The 25,908-nt window shown below is 42.6% G+C and overlaps 1 protein-coding gene across 1 annotated transcript in view; it reads left to right on the forward strand.

The window, feature by feature from the left end:
• LOC115821781 (uncharacterized) overlaps window positions 1–23,189 on the forward strand; it is a 43,903-nt gene extending 20,714 nt beyond the window's left edge. The window contains exons 4-8 of the mRNA XM_030785572.1: window positions 14,931–15,191; window positions 15,572–15,726; window positions 21,112–21,575; window positions 22,566–22,774; window positions 22,962–23,189. Coding sequence (XP_030641432.1) covers window positions 14,931–15,191; window positions 15,572–15,726; window positions 21,112–21,575; window positions 22,566–22,774; window positions 22,962–23,189 — 1,317 coding nt within the window. The remainder of the gene's footprint in view (window positions 1–14,930; window positions 15,192–15,571; window positions 15,727–21,111; window positions 21,576–22,565; window positions 22,775–22,961) is intronic.
• The last annotated feature ends 2,719 nt before the right edge of the window (window positions 23,190–25,908 follow it).

The following is a 25,908-nucleotide window of genomic DNA, read 5'->3' on the forward strand; positions in this document are numbered from 1 at the left end:
ACTGACTGATAGAATATCTGAGGCATCCTATTGCAGACACTGAAGGATCGTAGTCTCCTCAGGAAGTAGAGCCGACTCTGGCCCTTCTTGTAAAGGGCCTCTGTGTTCTTAGTCCACTCATTTCAGTCTAGCGTCAAATAGACCATATTTCATAGCAATTTAGTTCCAATTCAACTGACTCCCTCCCCGGATATGATTACTATAAGCCCGGTTAAGCCGAAGTTAGGTTTTATCAATATCAGATCACTTTCACCTAAGGCGTTGCTTGTTAGCAACCTGATCAATGATCTTAGCCTTGACATGATGGGTTTGTGTGAAACATGGTTAAAGCCAGACATTTTTCTTCCTTTAAATGAAGCTTTACCCCCTAACTATTCCTTTTCCTGTGTTGCTAGGGCAGCAAAGAAAGGAGGGGGTGTAGCTCTAATCTATAATACTACATTTTCTCCTAACATCCTTAGTTTACCTAATTTTGACTCCGTTGAGTTGCTCTCCGTGAAACATAATGTTTGAGCATGTTAAGCAATCAATTCTATTAAATTCTAATCAAGTTTGGACTGTCTGTAAGCTCAGGAGTTTGTAATTGCGTATTGAACATGCACACACACACACAACCTCTCTCACTCCCACACACACGCACACATGAACAATACTTTACCCTCATGTGTGTGGGAGTGAGTGAGTGACAACAGGTCAGTAATACCCCTCAACCATCACATTCTTGTTATTTTCCACCGTTCAACCTAAAATGACACTTTGAATTGCAGGTTAAAACTTGATTAGGCAGAATATACGTTAAGGGAGTGGTTACAACAGGTAAGTCATACCTCCTCTTGTATGCAAGAATGTGACGGTTGAGTGTGTGCAGGAATTTGCCTGCAAGAAGTCAAAGATGAAAGTGGAACAGGCGTCTGTAGTATGTCCTCTTGCCAGTGAATTGGACTGAAAGGTTTTCCTCACAATTACAACATCCCAGGGACAGAGGAATCAAGACATGAGACAAGCTCCTGAAAATAAAGAGGATTTACAAATGAAACCCCTGTCTGTCAGATACTAGCTGCACATCGAAGCAAGCGGGAAGACAGGTCACTGGGCGAGAGAATGTCAGAGGAAACAGAGAGACCAACAGAGGCGTCAAAAATATAAAGTACAGATATTTGTATTAAAATGTAGGGGGTAAAAGCAAAAAATTGTCAGAAAAATAAATACTCAGTAAAATGCGTATACCTGAAAATTCTACTTAAGTACAGTACCCCAGTAAAAACCATGCATGATATCACTGATATAGGTTTTCAGCTCCAACCTGTGATAGATAACAGTGGTTGGCCTAGTAATTTGCTGGGGGCACTGTGGCCTGTGGTTCAGCCTGTGGTCGGTAGGTCCTGATGCTGATTTTGGGAGCAGTGCTGTTCCTTGTTCCTTCATCTCACTTGGAGATTTGTGTGTTGTGATATTAAGACTGTCACTACTTTACAATTTACAATTTAGTTATTTGGCAGACGCTTTTTTCCAAAGCGACTTACAATTGGTGCATCAGTCGGATTTCTAATACCTTCAACAGAGATCATAATAAGACTGAGCGTCAAATTGCCCTTTCGCATTGCGCCCCTGGAATACTTTTACAAACAGAAATACAAGACAAAGGTTTTTTTTTTTTTTTTTTCTCTAGGGAAGGGAGGTTAGGCATTGGGGGAAGGGAGGTTAGGCATTGGGGGACAGGTGTGTTCTAAAGAGGTGGGTTTTCAGTTTCCTGCGGAAGATGGTAAGAGACTCCGCAGTCTTGACTGCATGGGGGAGGTCGTTCCACCACCTCGGGGCAATGGCAGAGAAGAGGCGTGGTCGGGAGGAGCGGCTGCCGGGTTCCCGGAGTGAGGGGACCGTCAGTTGTCCGGAGGACGTGGAGCGGAGGGTCCTAGTTGGGGTGTAAGGCGTTATAAGAGACTGAAGGTATGATGGGGCAGAGCCTCTTGTGGCCTGGTAGGCCAGCACCAGTGTCTTGAACTGGATGCGGGCTGCTACCGGAAGCCAGTGGAGTGCAGTAAGCAGCGGAGTGACATGAGAGTGCTTAGGGAGGTTGAATACCAGGCGTGCAGCAGCGTTCTGCACGAGCTGGAGCGGCCTGATGGCGCAGGCCGGCAAGCCAGCCAGTAGAACGTTGCAGTAGTCCAGGCGGGAGATGACAAGCGCTTGGACTAGGAGCTGGGTTGCCTGTTGCGTGAGGAAAGGGCGGATTCTCCTGATGTTGTATAGGGCGAATCTGCAGGATCGTGTGACTGCTGCGATGTGCCCGGAGTATGTCAGCTGGTTGTCGAGGGTGACGCCAAAGTTTTTGGCTGCTGAGGTGGGAAACACTGCAGATCCCTCGATGGTGATTGTATTGTCGATCGCTGGGGAGTTCTTAGCAGGAAAAAACAGGAGCTCTGTTTTCTCCGGGTTAAGTTTGAGATGGTTAGCAGACATCCAGGAGGCAATGTCAGCTAGGCAGGCTGCGATGCGAGGTTGAACCTGGGAGTCAGAGGGGGGGAAGGAGAAGAACAGCTGTGTGTCATCAGCGTAGCAGTGGTAAGAGAGGCCATGGGTGGAGATAACCTGGCCAAGTGATCTGGTGTAGAGGGAGAAGAGGAGTGGACCAAGTACTGACCCTTGTGGGACACCTGTGTGTAGAGTGCGGGTGGAGGAGACCGATTCCCTCCAAGAGACCTGGTAGGAGCGGTCAGACAGATAGGACTTGAACCATGCGAGTGCAGAACCCGCGAAGCCAAACTTTACAACGGCAGCCAAACTACAGGAATGCTAGAAGGCCTTCAATACCTTCTGAATGTGACACTTACTCTCCCATTTGCATGCTACGCAGAAAGAATCTGTTCGACCTCCTCACTTTGAGGGTGTAGATGCCTAATAGCCTGATGACACATTATATGTGTAGAGGTTTGATGAGTGTTTTGCTTGCATGAACTTTAATCAGTATTAATCATTACGCCTCTCAGGCATTAAGAGTGTGAGGATGTGGGGGGTCGAGTAGAATGTTCTCTGTGGAATTAAGATCAGAATGTGGCGGTTGCCTTAACACAGGTATAGTTCACACTTCACACAGGTATAGTTCACACTTCACACAGGTATAGTTCACACTTCACACAGGTATAGTTCACATTTCACACAGGTATAGTTCACACTTCATTTTGTGTATTTGAAGGCCTGGGGGTCACAGGTGTTGGGCATTTCCATTTGTTGGTCAAAATAATAAAAAGGCAGAGGGATGGATTTTGCTAGTGCTCTTCGTTTATTGAGGCTCAGTGATGGTATAAACAAAGAAGAAGAGAAGAGGAGAAGAGCTGCTCCTTCCACACAAGATATCACTGTGTCTGGGTCTTGATGTTACTGCCTAAAGAATTCAATTTCTCATTCAAATATATACCCATGCTACACAAGGCCTTTGACCATGTCTGCCATAGATAACAAGCACCTCAGACTCACACCCTAGACTAGAGCAAGTGCACTCTGTTCAACCCTCCAGTTAATGTCAATTTGCGCGTGAGTCACCGTTTAGTTCCGTGAATGGAATGTATATGGGAATGAATGCGTTGATATGTACCTAGGGGGATGTGTAGGAGTTGTACGTGCATTTTGGTATGCCATCAAGTAAAGAGAGAAGTTAGAGGAACAAACAACCTCCTGGGGCACTGAGTCAGTCAGTTTGTGTGATCACAGAGTCTTATTTGCTTTTAAATTTCACCTCAAATGTCTCGCTGTGGCATCTTGTTTAGTGAAACCTATTTTCATGACAAAATTAAACCCTGCATCATCACAAAAGAATAGTGTATTCACGGTATGTGGTATAGCATACACATATAATCATGTACATAAAACATATATAACTTTAATTGAACTTTTCCAACATAAGCTAGTATTCAAGCATTTGCAAGTCACAAGCAATGTTTGTTTTGTTTTGTTTTGTGGGTTTTGTTCTTGGTTTTTTTTTTTTTTTTTGTCACACAAAATCTTCAAAGAGATTATATCATTCCCCTACCTCTGAGATTAAATAAATAAATAAATAAATAAATAGATAGATAATAAGCTAAAAAGATTATGAACACAAAAATAAACAGGGAAATCACAGTGCTTGATTTCAATCCCTGCACAGCCGTTGCCTGTTAAAAAACACAAAAGAGTTGAATTTACAGGCAAAATCTGTAAATTCAGCAAATGTATAATCTGTAAATATGTAATCTTTGTGTTCTTATCAATGTATCACATAGTCAAATATTCACATCATGTTATTATTACATTCACAAATCCAGATTTCATAATTTTGTTGTTTGTCGTGTAGAAATTTAGGATAGTTTTATATATGATAGTGTGTTATTACACATGGAGATTCAGACTCAACATTTCACTGCATGCTAGAGCAAGAAGTACAGCCTGACTTCTAAAGTCTGATCACTTCCTGATTGTTCTCCTCGACTTCTTGGTTCTAGGTTTACAGAGAGTCTATTTACTTGATTCTGAGAGGCCCACCTGGTCCCTGAACTCCTCCATCCTCATCAAAAAGGCACAACAGCGGTTTTACTTCCTGCGGAGCCTTAAGAAAGCTCATCTGTGTTCCAGGATACTGGTGGGCTTTTACCGCTGCACCATTGAGAGCATACTCACCAACTCCATCTCAGTGTGGTATGGCAACGGCTCCGCAGCAGACCGTAAAGCCCTCCAGTGAGTCCTTAACACTGCCCAACGGATCACCAGCACCCAACTGCCCACCACTGAGAACATTTACACTAAACGCTGCCTGGGCCAACGAAAAGCATCATCAAGGATGCATCCCACCCTAACCACGGTTCTTTACCACACACACACACATACACACATCCCACCCTCACCACGGACTCTTAACCCTCCTCCCATCTGGCAGGCGTTACAAGAGCCTCCGCTCCCGCACCAGCCAGCTCAGGAAGAGCTTCTTTCATGAGGCTGTGACCCTGCTGAACTCCACACCACAGCACCAAGCTTTTATTCACACTCCACTGCACTGTCTCTGTACTTATATGCACTGTCTCTGTACTTATATACACTGTCTCTGTAATTATATGCACTGTTTTTCTGCTCTTTTGCACTGGCTTTACCTCTCATGCTGTTCAGAGTACCCTATTTAAACTGTACATAAACATACTGTAAATATTTTGTCTATTATGTATATTCAACCCATACATATACACTCCTCTGTCTACTCTGTCAGCTTCACCTCTGTGTATAACATAATTAATATATATACATATACATATCTGTATATATTGCTCACCACTGTCTATAATGCTGTACATACTGTAAGATATAGCATCACTTACTGCAGTACTCACTATATCTGCACTTATCTGTAAATAATACTGTGCTTTGCACTTCTGGTTAGATGCTACTGCATGTCATTGGCTTTGTACTTGTACTCTGCACAATGACAATAAAGTTGAATCTAATCTAATCTAATCTAATCTAATCTAATCTAATCTAAAACTGTGCTCCTTTTTACAGAGAATAAATATGTATAGGTTGGTTGCAGTCAATCAAAGAAGCTAAGCACAGCAAAAGTTTAATACATTTGCTAATCAAGGTGTGTGTAACATTCAGTAAAACACCGTGAAAGAGAATCTAACTCACTACCTGTAGGAATTCACAGTTCCAGTACCAGATATTGACACTGAATGAGGGACAAAATGTCAACCTAACTGAAAGAGAACAGAAAGAGCGAGTCATTCTGTCACTGAAGTTCATAACCCTGTTGTGAAACAATGGAAGGATCATTCTGTTTGATGTGTGATGACTTAACCCTGCACAAATATCTTTCACAGCATATAACTTACAGCACTGCTCAGCCAAAGCCAATCTTGGGTAAATGATAGAACTCATTTTTTTCCCCCAAACTTTGGAAACGCTGCTGGTGGCCAGAATCATGTACACAACATATTGTGTGTGTGTGTGTGTGTGGGTGCCTGTGTATTTATGTATATGTGTGTGTGTGTGTGTTTTCACCTCTTCTCTCCTAATAGAGGTCCTTGGTGTGGATCTACATGAGCATAATTTCCAGAATAGCATGCAGAGTCTGGAGAATGGCAGTTGCCTTAACACGCATCGTTCACACTTCTTCTTTTTGGGTATTTTAGGGCATGGGAGCCACAAGATATTTTTTCTCCATTATTTATATTTTATGCTCACTGAAAAATATTTCTATAAAGAATAGTTGCGAATAATATATAAAGACAGAGGTTTGTTATGATGCTAACATTTTATATATGGATGGTCGATGTAACATTATGTGACATTTTGACTCTTTCAGAAAACAGTGTATCCTACTGAAAAGAACAAAATATTCAGAGAGGCAGAGCACACAGCGAAAATCAGTCGAGAATGACTTGCGGGATAATTCTCAGTGAACCATTTACTCCAAAATTTTTAGCAACAAGTTAAAAACAGAATTAGCAGAAACTAGAACAGTAAAGATAAATAAATAAATGCAAATACATTATATTGTCTTTTTACTTATTGCACATCTGTTATGCAGTATTTTAATACAGAATATAACTTTTATATGAGGTTTTTTAAAATTAATTTTTAGTATTAACAAAGGATAATATGCAAACATTCAGCTAAACAATAGCAGCACATATAAATCAAATTTAAATGATGCAAATGTGTATGAGGAACATAAAAGGTAATTTAAAAATTATTAAAAGACAACTATAAAAGAAAAAAACAAACAAACAAAAAACCCTTTGCATATAGGATAATGCAATGAATCAGATATTCAAGAGCACCATCATCTGGATTATAATAGTAACAGATAAGATCTCTAAGATTAAAGGAGTACAAAGAGTATAAAGTGAGACTCTAGATCTGTCCAAAATTTTCAGGATATTTCACAATCAAAATGTGTGTGTGTGTGTGTGTGTGTGTGTGTGTGTGAGAGCGTTTGAGGGTTACACTACAAACAGAGCAGTGAGAGGTACTGGGCTCACATATTAACCTCGTGTATCTAATTAAACATTTTCAAATGCAATTTTTTTATTAATTTCAGATGTAGTAAAAACATTGTGAGTCAGACTTACCCAGAGTGTTTAAAACCACTGTGCATATTTATAAATAGGAACCGTCAAGGGGATACAGCACATGCATAAGAACAAACACACTCCTCTCTAGGTTGGGAAGTGAATAGAGTGCTGCTGAAGAACTCAGACTGATTACCGTTCACTGACTTTCATTGGGCCAAGCATGATGAGTTAAGAAGTTTGATCAACTGTTAAGATATTTGAAGCCAAAGTGTTGAGGATTTGATTATTTCAAGCCAGTTTTTATTTGTTGTAGAATAAACATTTCCTCTGCACTTAGTGGAACAATAATCTCAAAAGGCATCAGCGCTGACTAGTGTGACCAATGTGCATGACTAATAACATTATGATAAAATGTAAAAAAGAAAAAGTACATGATATCTCAGTCCAAAGACAACACCACAAGAACAGTCAATAAATTCACAACTGATCCCTGTTTTCAGCAAATCACTGGTAATATGATACATTTGAAAAAACAAACAAACAAACAAACAAACAAGGAAGCACACAAATAGATAAAATAAAATAGAAATAAAATATAGATAAAATAAAATAAAAATAATATGAAGTCAGTGGGCATATACTTACATCTCTGAAAGTGGTTGTTATCAGACCCCTGAGCAAGAAACCAATTCTTAAGCCAAGTGATTTGTCCAACTGTATTACCTATTCCTCAGTGTCGCCTAAAGAGGTTTTGGCTAGCTTAAAATGTGTTGTCACAGTGCAGACAGTGTTATCACTAGAAAATTTGAACACAATAGCCCAAATCTGTCTGGTTCTGTTGGCTTCCTGATCAAATCTGCATTGATTGTAAACAGGGCTTCAAACCAGAATTTTTTTTCAATCGGTTCAGAATCATTACGTTCCCGGTTTTGAGTTCCACCTTAAAATTATCGTTCACGAACCGGTTGGAGCCAAATGAAATACCAGTTAATAACGTTCCATGTAGTGCTGTGTGACATGACAATATGTATCTTTCGGATAAAAATGTCTATTGGTAGATATTTTACTCTATTGTCTCTACTGCTACTGTCACAAAACATCACAAAAACGCACTGCATCACTAACAAGGAGCTCTGTAGTCCAATCTGTCCTTAGGCCGAAATCCATTGTGGCTCCCGGTCATTTGATTGTTTTGCGATTTTCAATCACAAATGCTTAAATGGCAAAATTGAGAAACTGTCATTGTAACGCCACAGTTAACAAGCTTGCTAATAGACTATGAAGGGCACATTATGCTTAGCCTCACTGGAGCTGACTAGCTATTTCCAACATTAGTTCTCTTTACATGGTAGCCTATCTATTAAATGCTGAATAAGTTGATGTCTAAGACCAGCATTTCATAAGGTGCATAACATTATATTTCCCTCATCTGGATGCAAATGGGGAGACTGCACCACATTTCACTTTCACACTATATTACGGCGTGCCACCGCTAAATTTCTGTCCGTAGACCTGAGCAACATTCAGAGGAAGACAGGAGGTAAACTCTGCACCAAAGTTACTGCAAGCATAAAAAAAATATTTCATTTGTTTTAATAAGTGAAAGAAGCATAGAACCAAAAGAACATTTTTAACTGATGACCATTGTTGCAAATAAATGTTTCTGTTCCAGAACATTAAAAAATATAATGTTTCTGGTTTCGTTTTTGTTCCTAGCGAAATATTGATTGTTTCTGGCTCTCATTTTCGTTCCTTGAACCGGTTCAAAGCCTTGATTGTAAATGACTGCAGCTCCCATTCAAAGTTTTAAATGCTCACCAGTATTTGAAAAATATCCTAGTTCTTCATAACCCTCTTTGTCTGATTCGCTCATAACATGTAGGTTACCTGGCTGTCCTTAAAGCTGCCTCAAAGAGTGCACCCATACACCCAACAGTGTAAACAAATACATTCTCATCTTTCAGCAGTTTTAAGTGTTTCTCTCTCCAACATGGAACTGATTTACATTTACATTAAGTCATTCAGCAGATGCTTTAATCCATAACAATTTCTAAAAGAGGCAGAAAGCAAACCAAACATACAGCCATTAAGGAGTTGTCTGTTTCATAAGAACTACCAGTAAGTTCCGTATTAGACCAGGTACAAATGCAAGAATACTGAAGGAAAATAAGAGAGTGAACGAGAAGTGGGTCAGAAGCCCCCATAATATAAAGGATTGAGTACCACCAGCAACAGGTATCGCAGTCAAGTGCTAAGTAGTACCCATCAAAGACATAAGGAAATCTACATCATGCACTTGACTTCACCTGTCCTGCTATGTTAAAACTCCAACGGTAATATAGAATTAACAAAACACAAGGTGAGCACTTCATGAGCACTGGGGCAAGGAGCAGTCATGCTTTGTTTACTTTTTCTCTTCCCTCATGGTGATGATTCAATGAGTCTTGGATGATTCACTGAGTCTTGTAAGTCTGATATTAAGTAGCACAAAATATGTGCTAAGTCATACCCATCATAGAGGGAAGGAGATCTACATCATACAAAGTCAACGCACACAGGACAGTATAAGCATCAGCATAGATTTATAGTATTGATAAAGGAGGGCCATGACATGAACATCATAGAAAGATAAGTAATACACTGGAACATCTGAACCATCCAGGCAGTAGGTAGGGGTGGAGTATACAGAAGTGGGTTAATATGTGACAGAAAAATTTGAATAAAATGAACAAAAAAAAACACATGAAGGTCAAACATGATGATGTTCTGATATGGTAAATCATTTGTCTGGCATGTTATAAAAATTATCATAGAGAACCAAGTTCATATGTAATGTGTTTATTTATTTTTTGTCAGATACAACAGTCACTGTCAACACATACATTTTTTCCAGCCCCCCCCCCCCCCCCCCCCATTAACATTTTGAGACAAAATATCCAGTTTTGATTTGCAACACAGCCATCTATTGGTGAGTTTGCATCATTAACACAGGTTCCATTAGTGTATGTTTCCTAATGCTGTTTCTTAAACAAAAAATAGATTAATGAAAGTCTTACTGCTCTCAGATTACTAATGCTGAATTTGTGCTGAATATGAGCATATGTGGCACTTTGGGATCAATGTTTTTTGGATAGGTGAAATCTATAAAACTGTGAAGGCATGTAAAACTACTTCAGAAGTGGCTGACAGGTCTCAGACTCCAGAGAGTTAACTGCCTTTGACTCTGTGGCATTTAGTTGGTAAAAGCCACTGAGTAAATGGTATCACGGTCTCTGGTCTTCACTCAACAAAACTGATGTATCAGCATAGCAACTCCTCAACAATCTCTCTCTTTAACTAAACAATCGAGTCAGCATTTGAAAGTTGAGAATAAATCTAAATGTCTAAATATAAACCAAGCTTTAATGTCATTCCACTTGTTAAAAGAGTATATCAGTCTTGATTCTCATTAGCGCTAAATGTCTTCACTCATCAAAGCCTGATAAACTTCTGCATGCAGCTACACATAAACCTCTAACCTTAATGTCATCATGTTAATAAATCCAAATGATATCCAATAATGTACAAGAAAAGTTTGACAGTTAAACTGATCAGCCAGCTATGGTGATTAATGTAAGGTAAATTTGGAGTCCTCTGAGAGTAGCTAATTCTCAGAGACAACAAACAATATATATATATATATATATATATATATATATATTTTTTTTTTTTTAGACAGGAACTCAATGCAAGAAACTAGATATTCATGAAGATGTTAGAAGTTAGTACAAATGTCGATTTCCTCACAGTGTCCAGTTTGAGAAGTATCTTACATGTGATGGATCTCTTGAGATGGTGATGTTGACAGGGTGGTGAGAAATTCATTGTCAGTCTTGTCACAGGTTTTGACTGAGCTGATCTGTAGCAGAGGACAACACACACAAAAAAAGTGAAAAAAAGCTGGTCATTGTTACGTGTGGTGCACTGTGGGTTCGTTTGTTGCGTGCATCTTGTTTCCCTCCCTGTGTTTCGTCTCTCTCTATTCTACACTCTCCTGACTCAGGTACTCAGCTGTGGCGCGCTGGCAATCCCTTCTGGCCTGGTGTTGGGCCCCGCCCCCCACTTATTTCTTAAGTGGAGGCACCACGCTATTTAGTTTATTCTCATCTTACTTAGGTTTTCCTTTTGTTATCGCCCATTAGTATCTGCAGTCCTCACCTTTTCTAATCCTAGACCCACAGGTCCTAATTTTAGTGGTAAACAGGAGATCCAGCCAATTCACCATCAACGGTAAGATACCCAGGATTCAGTTTTATTATATCAATAGGAGTGTGACTCGTGAGTACCTTCTGGCGCCAGGGAAGAAGGCGGTTACAGTATCATATTCCTGCTGGGCCTTTGCGTGCCAGAAAGCTTCGAAGAATTTGGGCAGATAACCAATGTGCAGCATTCACATGAACTAAGACTTGGCCCTGAGCCCAGTTTCCTCTTGCGAAGCGACCAAATATAAGAAAAAGAATCGTGTGACATTTCCTTGTTTTGATGGGACACTCTTGTGCTGACATGATTTTTTAAGTATGGCAAGATTCACAATTTCCAAAGAATTCATTTATAAGTCTGTTACCTGTGTAGGGGTTGCAAAGCCCGTAGACCATACTACCCATAATTCCCTGCTTGACCCCATGGGTAATCTGTACCCATCTTCTCAGCTTTCAGTGTAATGGTATTGGATACAGCAATGGAGCCACATACTGGATACAGCGATGACGCAATTTTCACCGTAAAACCGTGTAAAAATCCAATTTCTTTCTCTCTCCAGCTCTCCAATTCACGCGTTCGCTCTAGCAGCAGGTGTCTGTAGCGGGTGTTCCTGCTTGCCTAAAGATACACCGTTACGCCCTGGCATTGGATCTCTCGGGTGAGTGATCCTATCTGGACAAAGAGACACTGTTTCTCTGCCGAAGGAAAGAACAGGGATGCAACAAAGCAAGATATTTGTACGGCCAAAGTTTTAATGTACTTTCTCTCACGCAGCTGTGACTTTAACTTCAACCGGCTAATTACACTGTAACGCACAGTGTTCAACGAAAGAAAATGCGACTGGATCCCTTTTTATTTCTTAAAAGGTCGACGAATTAAATGAAGAACGCTTCAAGATCATCGGACGAGCGACCGAACCATGAAGATCTTCAAGCGTCAAGGAAAAGAATTTCCCCCTGGACCTGGAAATCGCACTGCAGTGAAGGATATGAAGGATAGATCTGGCAGGCATTCTTTCTCTCTCTAACTCCCTTTTTCTGATTGCACACCTCCAACATCGGGATTACAGTGTGAGTTAAGGGTTGTGTAGAGTTGCTGAGTTTAGTGCCTACTTGCTTGAGACTAGCTCTGAAGTTAGAGATTCTTTGTTCTCTCACACACACGCGCTTCTTGTTGCCCATCCCCACTCTCGTTGGTGCCTCGCACACTACATCCTCATGCCACACATACCTCTAGCCTCTCTCCCTCGCTCCTCCTTCTCTTTTCTGTGGGCACACGCCCACATACACGCACGCTCTCTCTGTCACACGCACGCGCACGCATCTCTGCTCTAACACTCATTCAGTCCTACACTGAATACTTGTACAAAGCCTCATCACCATTATACAGTGGTGGAATGTGTTATCAGTAGCATCATCTGCAGCATTGTTAATTAAAATGGCACAGCCCATACTACTGATGTATTAAACAAAATATACATACAGTAGGCACACTTAATGATATTGTAGACCATTGCATTAGGGAATACATTCAGCAAGTACTTTTACTTTTAATACTTTAAGTATATTTAAAAGCAGGTACTTACTTACTTACTTACTTTTACTCAAGTAAAAAGGTTAATGTGGTACTTTTACTAGAGTATATTTTTGTCTTTTATTTGTACTTTTACTTAAGTACAGTGTTTGAGTACTTCCTCCACCACTGCCATTATATTACCATTTATGCTTTGATCATTCTATCTGATGCTGATTATTGATTGTACCATATCAGTATTAGTTTGCCAAGTAGTGTTGATTGTGTTAATAAATAGTATCTTTGAAATAAACTGTTGTCCTGTCTGTTTCTGCCACAGTATTCACTGAATGCCAACCTCTGCCATCAAAGCACTCCCAATTACCTTCATCAACCTGGTTGTTCATGAGTGTTATGGGTTTAGTAGTGTAATTGTAGTATATTAGTACTGCAATACTCTCTAAGACTGTAGCACAGTGTTACAGCTAGCGTATCCCATTAATCTTAGTTGTTTAATTAACAAAATATTGAACATCCAAATTAATGGTTAATAAATTATATGAGACTGATTTTATGAGACTGATTTATTAATCCTATCACACCTATATCTTTTGGTGTCCCTGTGTTAGGATTGCAATTGTAGCTACAGCATAATGGTACATCTGCCTTGACTAAGAACCTGTTTTTTTATGTTGTTCATGACATCACTGTAAGGAATGCAAAGATGGATTTTCTCAGAAGTCTAAGGCGTGGCACTTGTGATAGTATTAATACTTCAAGGAGCACAGCACTCACAACACCCCTGAGAGGACCCAGTCTCATCTTACCAACTACTAAAGGCACTTTTCGCTCTGGAGGAACTTTGCCTAGTTATTAGAACTGTTGGAGAAAATACCCCCTTTTTCGCATGTTTGCACTGCAGGAATTTAGAACGATCATAGTTCTTAGAACACCGTTTTGAGAGGCTTTTTTAGCTCCTACTTCAAGGTAGGTACTTTCGCAGCGCAGTAGGAACCTTGTGGCGTAGGTCTACAGCCATTGGTCCAGACGCGGGTATAGATGATTGCAACCGCCATTTTTAAAGATCCGTGTAAAATATAAAGTCTTAGAACATCTTACATTTAGTTTTTTTTATATTCATGTCTAAAAATGTCTGGAATTGTAGGAGGGGAGACATTTATGTTTTATTTCCCCGTTATTTTATATCCCCCAACAATGACCATTTCTGCAACGTCCAATGTATATATGTGCGTTGAAGAGGTAGCATGCACTCCGCTTCAGTAGGTGCTTGTGTGTTCGCTTGTGTGGCTGTGATCCGCATTTTAACCTAAAATAAGAATGTGTTTATCCAGCTTACGATTTGAGGGCTGTGGTGGGGGGGGGGGGTGGGGGGGGGGGGGGGGGGCACGACGCTGCGAGCAAGCACCCGAAAAGTACTATGCCCATCGAGGCGTTCACTGCTACTGCGGTGGTAAATGCAGGGGGACATTTTTTTCCATTGGACTGGGTCTATCGCCATACAGTTTTATTTTTGTTAATGAGAAGGCAGTCATATTTTATCTAATGTGCACTCAATATTTCTGTCATTCAAATTCGACAAAACTCATTAACTGTGTATACTGTAGTCTAGTTTGTCGATTTCTTTTGCCACAGTAATGGTATTTCTTTTCCTTTTGGAGGTATTTAAAAGGTCTTAAAAATCATTACATTTGTAAATGTGCAGCTATCCTGGTAAGCCGTCAACAACAGCTCTTAGCGTGATGTTGCTATACCGTCGGCTGGCTTAAGCATTCCTAATGGCGGTGCGAATGCAAACAGAAAAAAAGCCCTAGAACATATGTAGTTCTAGGGGAAGTTCCCCAGGGGGTAGTTCCTATCAAATGAGACCCTAGAACTGTTCGGTCTGAAAGCGCCTTAAGTGTCATTCAATCTCTCTCTCTCTCTCTCTCTCTCTCCACATTTTTTTATCACTGTCTGTGGCCTAATGAACTAATGTAATCTGTAACATACTTCATTGCTTTAGTCTCCTCTGGAGAAACTGTCATCTGTGGCATCTGTCAGGAAACTACCCTGCACTGAAATCATGGCTGACAGCCAGGGTAAAATTGCATTTCTTCACATTTTCCAAACATTCCTCCACACCAGTTCTGTGAAAAGAAATGTAGTTTTCTTGGGCTTTTCTTTTTTTTTTTCTTTACCCCATTCTTAACAGAAGTGGTACTTAGTGGCTCAGCCTGGAGTCCAGAGTTCATACAGGAGCTGTTGCCAGCAGCAGAGAGGACGGCTCTACTTTACCATGTGTCCTATCTGTGTCTGGCCGGCTTTCCCAACCTGGAGAGGCTGCTCCGGAGCAGGGCCCTGGAGACTCAGCTCCTCTTTGGCTCCTCAGAGGCTCTCCTGTTCAAGGTAACAACCCCACAGGCTTGTCAGGTCTCCACACAATTTTATACACAGATCACTCTGTGTGTGTGTGTGTGTGTGTGTGTGTGTGTGTGTGTGTGTGTTTAGTCAGTAATCCTTAGAAAATATGTGACAGTGTAAATATGGATGTGTGTCTTTTTTGTTATTTTTTTTTTCTAATAGAAAATTATTTTAATGTTGCCTGCAAGAGAGAGCAGTAATATGCATCCATATAGCATTTCTCCTTTCTGGTAAAGATATAAGAAAACAAAACTTTTGACAAGCAATCCAAGAAATCGTTTTGGTTGTTTGTCCATGTTCTGCATTAAGTCTGATGACACAATATTTAAGCTAAGGTCCTTTTTGTCTTTTCCGCATTCATACAGTGTGTTGGTACCAGTGAGAACTTGGTGAAGTCTCTGTTCCCTATGCTGAAAGCAGCAGTGGAAAAGAACAAGCCCTCACTCGCTGTGAAGTACCTGGAGAAGGCAAAAGCTTGGATTACCAAGATCATCACTGAAGTTGAACAGATTAAGGAGAGGTAAGACTTTTTTTTCTCTTTACATAGAATACAGACACAGCAAATGTCCATGCACACGCACACATTATGAGCAGTGGGTAGCCACCATTGCCAGGGACCAGCTCCAGGTCCTTTTGCCAGTTCCTTGGTCAAGGTCACTGACAGGAGTACTAATCCTAGCATGCATGTCTTTGGAGGAGAACATGCAAGCTCCACACAAAATTTATACTGAACGATAAACACAAACTGACTTCAGTGAACTGTCATTTTTACACTGGCATAACTCAAATAATTCACCTTTAATATTTTAAGAAATTATGGTAACCTTTGTTTCTCTCCCTCGCACATGCACATGCCTCTTGTTGCTCACCCCCACTCTCTGTGGTGCCTTGTACAGACACAGACATTCCACACATACCTCTTGTATGTGCACCTGCACACAGCCTCTTTCCTTCACTCCTCCTTCTCTTTTCAGTGCGCAGCTGCACACACACCCACGAACACTCTCTCTCTCTCTCTCTCTCCCTCTCTCTCTCTCTCTCTCTCACACACACACACACACACACACACATTTTTGCCCTTACACTCATTCAGTCTTACACTGAATACTTGTACATAGCCTCATTATCATCCATCCATCCATCCATCCATTTTCTCCCGCTTATCCGGGACCGGGTCGCGGTGGCAGCAGGCTGAGGAGGGTCGCCCAGACATCCCTTTCCCCGGCTACATCCACCAGCTCCTCCTGGGGGATCCCAAGGCGTTCCCAGGCCAGCCGAGATATATATTTCTCCCAACGTGTCCTGGGTCTTCCCCGGGGTCTCCTCCCAGTTGGTCGCGCCCGGAACACCTCCATAGGGAGGCGCCCAGGAGGCATCCTGACGAGATGCCCGAACCACCTCAACTGACTCCTTTCAATGCGGAGGAGCAGCGGCTCTACTCCAAGCTCCTCCCGGGTGTCCGAGCTCCTCACCCTATCCCTAAGGGTGCGCCCAGCCACCCTGCGGAGGAAGCTCATTTCCGCCGCTTGTATCCGCGATCTCATTCTTTCGGTCACTACCCAGAGTTCGTGACCATAGGTGAGGGTTGGAACAAAGATCGACTGGTAAATTGAGAGCCTTGCTTTCTGACTCAGCTCCTTCTTCACCACGACGGTCCGGTACAACGACCGCATGACTGCCGCCGCCGCCCCGATCCGTCTGTCGATCTCCCGCTCAATTTTACCCTCACTCGTGAACAAGACCCCAAGATACTTGAACTCCTCCACCTGAGGCAGGAACTCAGTCCCAACTCGGAGGGGGCAAGCCACCTTTTTCCGGCATAGGACCATGGCCTCGGACTTGGAGGTGCTGATCCTCATCCCGACCGCTTCACACTCGGCTGCAAACCGCCCCAATGTGTGCTGGAGGTCACAGTTTGATGAGGCCAACAGAACCACATCATCTGCAAAAAGCAGAGATGCAATCCTAAGGCCACCGTACTGGACACCCTCCTCACCCCGACTGCGCCTTGAGATCCTGTCCATGAAAATTAAGAACAAGATCGGAGACAAGGTACAGCCCTGGCGGAGTCCAACACTCACCGGGAATGAGCTTGACTTTGTGCCGAGAATACGGACACAGCTCTCACTGCGGCTGTACAGGGACCGAATGGCTCGCAGCAGCGAACCCGGCACCCCATACTCCCGCAGTACCCCCCACAGGACACCCCGGGGGACACGATCGTAAGCCTTCTCCAGGTCCACAAAACACATGTAGACTGGATTGGCAAATTCCCATGATCCCTCCAGTATCCGTGCGAGGGTGAACAGCTGGTCCGTTGTTCCACGGCCAGGACGGAATCCACATTGTTCCTCCTGTATCCGAGGTTCGACAATCGGCCGCAGTCTCCTTTCCAATACCCTAGAGTAGGCTTTCCCAGGGAGGCTGAGTAGTGTGATACCCCGATAGTTGGAGCACACTCTCCGGTCCCCTTTTTTAAAAATGGGGACCACCACCCCCGTCTGCCACTCCACAGGCACTGTCCCTGACTCCCACGCGACGTTGAAGAGGCGTGTCAGCCATGACAGCCCAACAACATCCAAAGCCTTCAGCATTTCAGGGCGGATATCATCCACCCCTGGCGCCTTGCCACTGTGGAGTTTTCTAACTGCCTCAGTGACCTCTGCCAGAGAGATGGGTGACGACCCTCCTGATTCTTCTGGCCCTGCCTCCTCTATGGAGGGCGTGTCAGTCGGATTTAGGAGCTCCTCAAAGTGTTCCTTCCACCGTCCGACCACATCCTCAGTTGAGGTCAGGACCTCCCCGTCCCTGCTGAGAACAGCCTGGACGAGGCCCTGCCTGCCCTTCCTGAGTCGCCTGACGGTTTGCCAGAACCTCTTTGAGGCCAACCGAAAGTCCTTTTCCATGGCCTCCCCAAACTCCTCCCATACCCGAGTTTTTGCTTCCATGACAGCCGTTGCTGCTGCCCTTTTGGCATGCCGGTACCCCTCAGCCAATTCCGGAGTCCCCCGTGCTAGCCAAGCCCGGAAGGCCTCCTTCTTCAGCCTGACGGCTTCCCTCACCGGTGGCGTCCACCACCGGGTCCTTGGGTTGCCGCCACGACAGGCACCAACGACCGTCTGGCCACAGCTCAATGCTGCCGCTTCAACAATGGAGGCTCTGAACAGGGTCCATTCAGACTCCATGTCCCCAGCCTCCCTCGGGATCAGGGAGAAGCTCCGCCGGAGGTGTGAGTTGAAGATCTTCCGCACAGGGTCCTCAGCCAGCCGTTCCCAGTTCACCCTCACTATGCGCTTGGGTTTACCAGGTCTGTCTGGCAGCCTCCCCCGCCATCTGATCCAACTCACCACCAGGTGGTGATCAGTTGACAGCTCTGCCCCTCTCTTCACCCGAGTGTCCAGCACATACGGCCGCAGGTCTGATGAGACAACTACAAAGTCGATCATCGACCGTTGGCCTAAGGAGCTCTGGTACCAGGTACACTTATGAGCTACCTTATGCTCGAACATGGTGTTTGTTATGGACAATCCATGACTCGCACAGAAGTCCAATAACAAAGCACCACTCGGGTTCAGATCAGGTAGGCCGTTCCTCCCAATCACTCCCCTCCAAGTCTCTCCATCATTGCCAACGTGAGCATTGAAGTCTCCCAGTAGAACTACAGAGTCCCCAGATGGTGTCTTCACTAGGACACTTTCCAGTGTATCTAGGAAGGCTGGGTACTCTGAGCTGCCGTTCGGCGCGTACGCCGTCACGACAGTCAGAGATTTCCCCCCTGCAACCCGAAGGCGCAGTGAGGCAACCCTTTCGTTCACCGGGACAAACTCCACCACGGCGGCGCTCAGTCGGGGGCTAACAAGTAACCCCACACCTGCCCGCCGCCTCTCGCCCCAGGCAACTCCAGAGAAGGACAGAGTCCAGCCCCCATCCAGGAGTTTGGTTCCAGAGCCAAGACTGTGCGTAGAAGTGAGCCCAACTATATCTAGTTGGTATCGCTCCACCTCCCGCACAAGTTCCGGCTCCTTCCCCCCCAGAGAGGTGACATTCCACGTACCAAAAGCCAGTTTCTGCACCGTAAGTCCAGTCCGCTGGGGCCCTCGCCCCATCCTGCCACCCGTGTGGCATCGCACCCGGCCCCTATTTCTCCCCTCGCAGGTGGTGGGCCCACGAGAGGGCAGCCCCACGTTGCTCGTTCGGGCTGAGCCCGGCCGGACCCCGTGGCAGGTCCAGCCACCAGGCGCTCGCCGACGAGCTCCCCTCCCAGGCCTGGCTCCAGGAGGTGGCCCCGGTCTCCCTATTCCGGGCGAGGTGCCTGTTTCTTCGTATGTGCTGTTCATAAGGGCTCTTCTGAATCGCTTTTTGTCTGGCCCCTCACCTGGGACCTCTCTGCCTTGGGTGACCCTACCAGGAGCTTAATGCTCCAGGCAGAACAGCTCCCAGGATCACAGGGACTCACAAACCCCTCCACCACGATGAGGTTGCGATTCCAGGAGGGGGCCTCATTATCATCAAATTACCATTTGTGCCTTGATCATTGTACTTGATGCTGATTATTGATTGTACCGATTCAGTATTAGTTTGCCAAGTAGTGTTGATCATGATAATAATAAGTAGTATCTTTGGAATATACTGTTGTCTTGTCTGTTTTTGCTGCAATATTCAGTGAGTGACGACCTCTGCCATCAGAGTACTCCAGCTGCCTTCATTAATCTGCTTGTTCATGAGTGTCAGGGTTATGATATGTACAATCGTGCAATCAGACATAGCATAACTGACATACTTCTATACAAGACGGGACACAGTACGGCAACACAGCGTAAGCTTGCAAACTACAAACTGGGACATATTTACATTCACGCAGAGTAGAGTTTATGCGTATTAATCGTCTCTACGCGTAATATTGATTTCTCAACATTACTAATTATGGTGGATGTCTGAAAATATTACTCTAAGGATAACGACATCTATACAATACCGCTAACTGAAAACAACTTCGGGGGGCTATCCCCGCTGTACTCGGTAGTAAGTGAGAAGTAACATGGGTAACAACAACACAAGCTTACAGCACACGGCCCAGAGAACTTCGTAAACAAATTTACTTACTTTACAGTCATGAACGCGCACAGGGAAAGCTGTAACTACTCGCTAACTACAAGGAAAAACGTAATGGCTTCTCACTATCGCCATTTGTGTCCAGTCCTAACTTGTTTTCTCTTCTTTCATCTTGCTCTTGTACACTGCGCTCTGATTGGCTGATCGTCCGTATGGCTTTTACATGGACAGGGAAGGGGCCGCCCTCAGTTAAAGGGGCCGCTCTCCTTTACAGTGGTTTAATTATAAAGTATTAGACACCAAAATTAATGGTTAATAACTTTATGAGACTAATTTATATGAGACTGATTTATATGAGACCTACAACTTTTGGTGCCCCTGTATTAGGATTGCTATTGTACCTACAGAACCCAGGGCCTTTTTGCCATGAGGCAACAGTGCTAACCACTGAGGCACCATGTAGCCCAGTGACTCAGTGGTTAGCACGGGCTTTAACTGCTAACATTAGCAATGTGCTCTCTTTATGATGTCTCAGAAGTTTGTTTAAATTATTAGAATGACTCTGTACAAAATCTGTCTCTGAGATTTCAAACAGCTTTTGAAACCTATATCTTTGTGATATTCAAAAACTTACTGCTAAGGCACATTGATACATTATAGTTGTATTTTCTTACCTGCTGGACTATTGGTTACAGTTATAGAACCTCCTGAACCCTCTCTCTTTTGCACTCTATTCTGTGATTATTTTGGTTTAAAGAATAGACATACAGAGAACAGGGCCAAAACAGAAAAATAGGGAGATAACACGTTGAAAATAAATAACTGATTCTTCTTCTGATCTTTTCTTATTTAGATATGATTCACTCAACAAAGATGTTGCCACAACCACCAGTGATGTTATCACAGAGAAGACTGAAACTGACAGAAAGATTAAATCTCGAAACCAGGAAGCTAATGAAGCTGAAACCATTGTGGAAAAGCACAAGAAAGACCTGCAACAGGTTACTGCAGAGCTGGCAGATAAAGAGAAAGAAATTAACGACAAAAACAGTGAGCTTGAGGAGCTTGTCAGAGCCATTTCTAAAAGGAGCACTGGGCTTGGCATCCTGAGTGCCATGGTGCCTTTTCTTGGAGCCATAATCTCCTCCATCGTCCAGGCAGCCAAAAACCCAGGGGATAAAGCCAGAATCCAGGCTCTGCAGAACAAGATCAATTTACTCGTTTCAGAGAAAACTGCACTGAAACAGAGGGAGTACACCTTACAGAATGAGGTGTTCAGCTGGCAGATGAAAGAAGCAAAAGCCAAAATGGAGTTGGGTAAGAATCAGTTTGGCCTGTTCTCAAACATCTCAGAGTCAAATTTTATCAACTAGTTGGTGAAACATAGAATAGAACAGAATAGAATAGAATAGAATAGAATCTCCATGATCACGCGTACACACACACACACACACACACACACACACTGTGAACAGCAAGCAGTGAATTTAACCTCTGCATTTAACCCGTCCTTACACACTGGTAGTAAACACACACACAAACACAAAGCAGGGGCAGTGGGCAGCACACCACACACACACAGACACACAGACAAACACACAATTCAAATGTTACTTGAACTAAAGCAGTAGATTTCAGTTCAATCAGTAGAGCCTTTCACCTTGGATCCAGAGACCAGGATTCAAATCCCACCCCATTCTGGACAAAAACAGGTTATCCTTTGGACTTTGTGGTGGCTCAGTGATTAGTAGTGTTGCTTCATTGCAAGAAGGCCCTGGGTCCAAAACCCGGTCGTATCAGGTCCTTTCTGTGTGGAGTTTGCACATTCTCCTCATGTTCGCGCAGGTTTCCTCTGGGTGCTTCAGTCTCCTCTAACCACAAAGACATGCAAGGATTAGTACTCCTGTCAGTGACACTGACCAAGGCAATGGCAGAAAGACCTGGAGCTGGTCCCCTAGCGCCTGCGGTACCAACTGCTCCTAGCTCACAGTGTGTGTGTGTGCTCACTTGTATTAAGATGGATCTTAAGTACCTTAAAGAAAAAAAAAAAAAAAGACTGTTTAACCCGTATTTGGGCCGAACCATATATTTGAGTAATGGGATGAAAAAATAAGATTTAAGAATTACTGTGATGTACTCACCTTGATGTATCACATTCAAACAGAAAACAATACGACTAAAATCTTCATTCCTTATTCAGTCAGATTCAAATGAATTTTCCCGTTTGAGGAAACTGAACAATTCTTTTCAAATCTGTCATTTTTAAGCTTTTTTTTTTTTAATTAATCATTTTCACTATCTTCCCAGGTTCAATTCCATCCCCAGAGCACCTGAATGAGGTTCAGATTTGCCTCTCCAGAATCCAGCAGATTCTGGTCCAGCTACAAAAATTCTGGGTGAAAATTGGTGTAATGCTGGATTACCTGAGGGACAAGACCTTTGTTGGGGAAGACATGATTGACGACCTAGACATCTTAAAGGATGTATTTTTGGAATCAATCACCACAGCCGCAAAGGTAAAGTTGCAAAGTGTGACAGAGTTTGAACAATCCTGACTGATATGACAAACATTAATGCTTAAATTTAAATGGATGCTGTAATATCACAGTGATTGTCAGTAATAACAGCACTCAAATAGGCTATCCTTGTCACCTGCACAGTCAACTGCTTACAAACTATGCTGTGCATCCCTTTAAATTACAGGTTTGGACAAAATTCGGTGCCGCATGTGCGAAAGCCAATGGCGTATTCAGCGTCCAGGCCAAAGATGCCTACAGGTTCCTGGAGATCAATCCTTCCTCTCTCCCTAAAGAGGAGTGGGAGAAACAGTATGATGCTGTGAAGGAGAAGCTGAAGTTGATACATCCCTCCCCACCTGCCATTGAGGGGACTGGCACTGAGGAGCCTCCTGCTTCAGCCATCACCCAGTAAACCTCTTTAGACCAGTTCATCACTTAATCAGCTCATCAGTTCATCGCTTTGATCAGTTCATCAGTTCATCAGTTAATCGCTTTGATCAGTTAATCGTTTTGATCAGCTAATCGCTTTGATCAGTTAATCAGTTAATCGCTTTGATCAGTTCATCAGTTAATCGCTTTGATCAGTTGTGCTTTTCAGTGACAAAACCATCAGTGTTTGAGTAACAGTTATGTATTGATCAACAGCTTCTCCACCAACTGATGATAATGCAAAGCAGAGGCAAATGAAAAAGTGAATAAAAGTTTTGTGTCTCTTATTTGGCGTTTGGATTGTTGACCTGTTATTTTAAAAGAAAATTAAAAATGCAATAAAAGGTATAACTCTCCAACAGATACAACAGATGTAAAAATTTAAAACTATTTTTGAACTTGACATTTCTTTTGACCTTTCTCCACACCAACAGTGAAGGCCGTCCCGTTTCTCTCTCTGTTAAATAACTGTTAAATAACTGTTAAATATTGCTACATCAAACGTGTTTTGACTTTGAATCCTCATCTGAGTTGATGATGGGTTGTGTTCTGCAATCACATGTTGATCTTGGGGGGAAAAAAATCGCTATCATGTATCTATCAAACCCAGTTCAGCTGTAGAAATGATAAGAAAAAAAGGGTGGCTCCCAGTCAATGAGAGAGAGAGAGAGAGAGAGAGAGAGAGAGAGATTTTGAAACAGATAGGAAATGAAGCTGGTGTTTTTGTTATTATCCAGTTAATTCATTTTTGCTCTTACATACCTTCACTGGTCAGGCAGTTGGATCTATGATGTGAATCCCTCTTAAACTGGCCAATGAGTGCAGTTTGTAGTGCTTTGGTTTCCTCTAGTGGTTAATAGTGGTTATAATGCACACTCTCTTCTTAATATCACAATTTTCTTACAAGCCTTTTTATTGTAGCTTTTTGGGATGTTCTAGAAGGTGATTTGACTCTGATAGCTGGTGATGTTTTCCTACAGTGTGTGCATGTTTAACAGTATAAAATGACACTTCCAGTGGAATGTAGCCACATACATTCACATGAATAACCACACCTGTGTCTTTGGTGGATGGGTAGTTCTCTCTGTTGAATTTCAATATGGAATCATTTTTGGGATGAAGGATACACCACACAAGTGACCAGTGGCGCTAACTGGATTTCGCCCAAGTGGGATTCAACCCCTGTTATGCTCTGTAGTGACTTCTACTAGCCAACATTCACATCCTCAATACAAAAATATTTTTGTTTTTTGTCTCCCTTTTTTGTTTGTTTTGTTTGTTTTCTCATTTTCTTATTTTCTTTCTTTCTTTCCTTCTTTCTTTCTTTCTTTCTTTCTTTCTTTCTTTTCACTGACTGAATTATGCATGCAGAATTTAAACATGAACCAGGGCCTAACAACAGTCCCAAGAGTAAGCCTTGATACCCATTATGATCCATATGGAGTGGCACTGCAGGTAGAGCATGTGGCGAGCAGATGGCGACATAAAACAACATCCTGGCACTTTAATCACAACTGACATTCACTCTATCATCAGTAAAGCTTCTCAGTTAAAGTCCACCCTATTTTTGCTTGCTGATAAATTCATCTTGAGGAGGAAGTGTAAGTGATAGCAAGTAAAATGAGTCACTGACAAACAGAGCAGAACTCCTGAGATCATCTAAACTACACTGCTTATATTAGACGCTTGGAGGATTTGGTTGGAGAGTCAAATTACGAGACAGTTTACATGCCCTCTCCAACATTAAGACAAAAGTGTGGAGAGTTTTTCTGAGTCTGATGCTTGTGATGTTGGACATTGTCCAAGAGAAACTGAATCTTGATGTGTGTGAGCAAACATCAATAACCATGACGACAGCAAACAAGAAGGGAGAGGTCCAATTCATCTTTTCTCATTAAGAAACATAGAAAGGTGTGGAAGTTTCAGGTAACTGTAGGTGTAGCTTGAATTGTTTCCCCACTTTGGAAAAAAGCATTTGCTAAATAAATGCAATGTAATGTAATGTATTTTACCATTTATATTTAATTTGCAATTTGACATTTATTTTGAAAGACTGAGCAGTTACAACGTCATGTCTTAAACTGCATAGAAAGAGGGGGAGATTTTAAAGACTTAAACACCAGCAAATGGAAAAAAAAACATGAAAATGAGCAAAAGTTTCAATTAATTAATTCCTCTCCACTTTGGATGCATGTGATGGAACAGAAAGAAAAAAAAAACCTGTAAAAATGTGGTAATAGTCTAAGGGTTTACTTGAGATGGACCAACTAAGTCGCTCAAAAATTCATATCTATGAGAAAACAAAGATGAAAGGAAGCTTGCATTTAAATGAATAAAAAACTCCACCAAATAGTCCACCAATTCTGAACACGCAGGTAAAGCTTAGTTAAAACTGATTTCCTAATAAATAAATGTAAAAAGTAATTCCTAAGAGATAAACCTGCTCATACAGGAAACAGTATGGAAGACAACTGTAACAACTATAGATTTTACTCTCAATACAAACATCGCTCTTTTTATAATTAAAAATGAAAATGTGCACTTCAGCTGACTTTGTCAAAAATTCAAGGTCACTGCAAATATCTTCTTAGCTTCATTTATATTGGACAGGCTCGTTGATTCCTTTTTGTCTGCTGAGGTTCTGTAGCTTGCAGACTTCTAAGGATTCCAATGAGTGGCTATGTAATAACGGACAACACAGA

This window comes from Chanos chanos, chromosome 9 (genome assembly GCF_902362185.1).
Source record: "Chanos chanos chromosome 9, fChaCha1.1, whole genome shotgun sequence".
NCBI classification, from domain to species: Eukaryota; Metazoa; Chordata; class Actinopteri; order Gonorynchiformes; family Chanidae; genus Chanos; species Chanos chanos.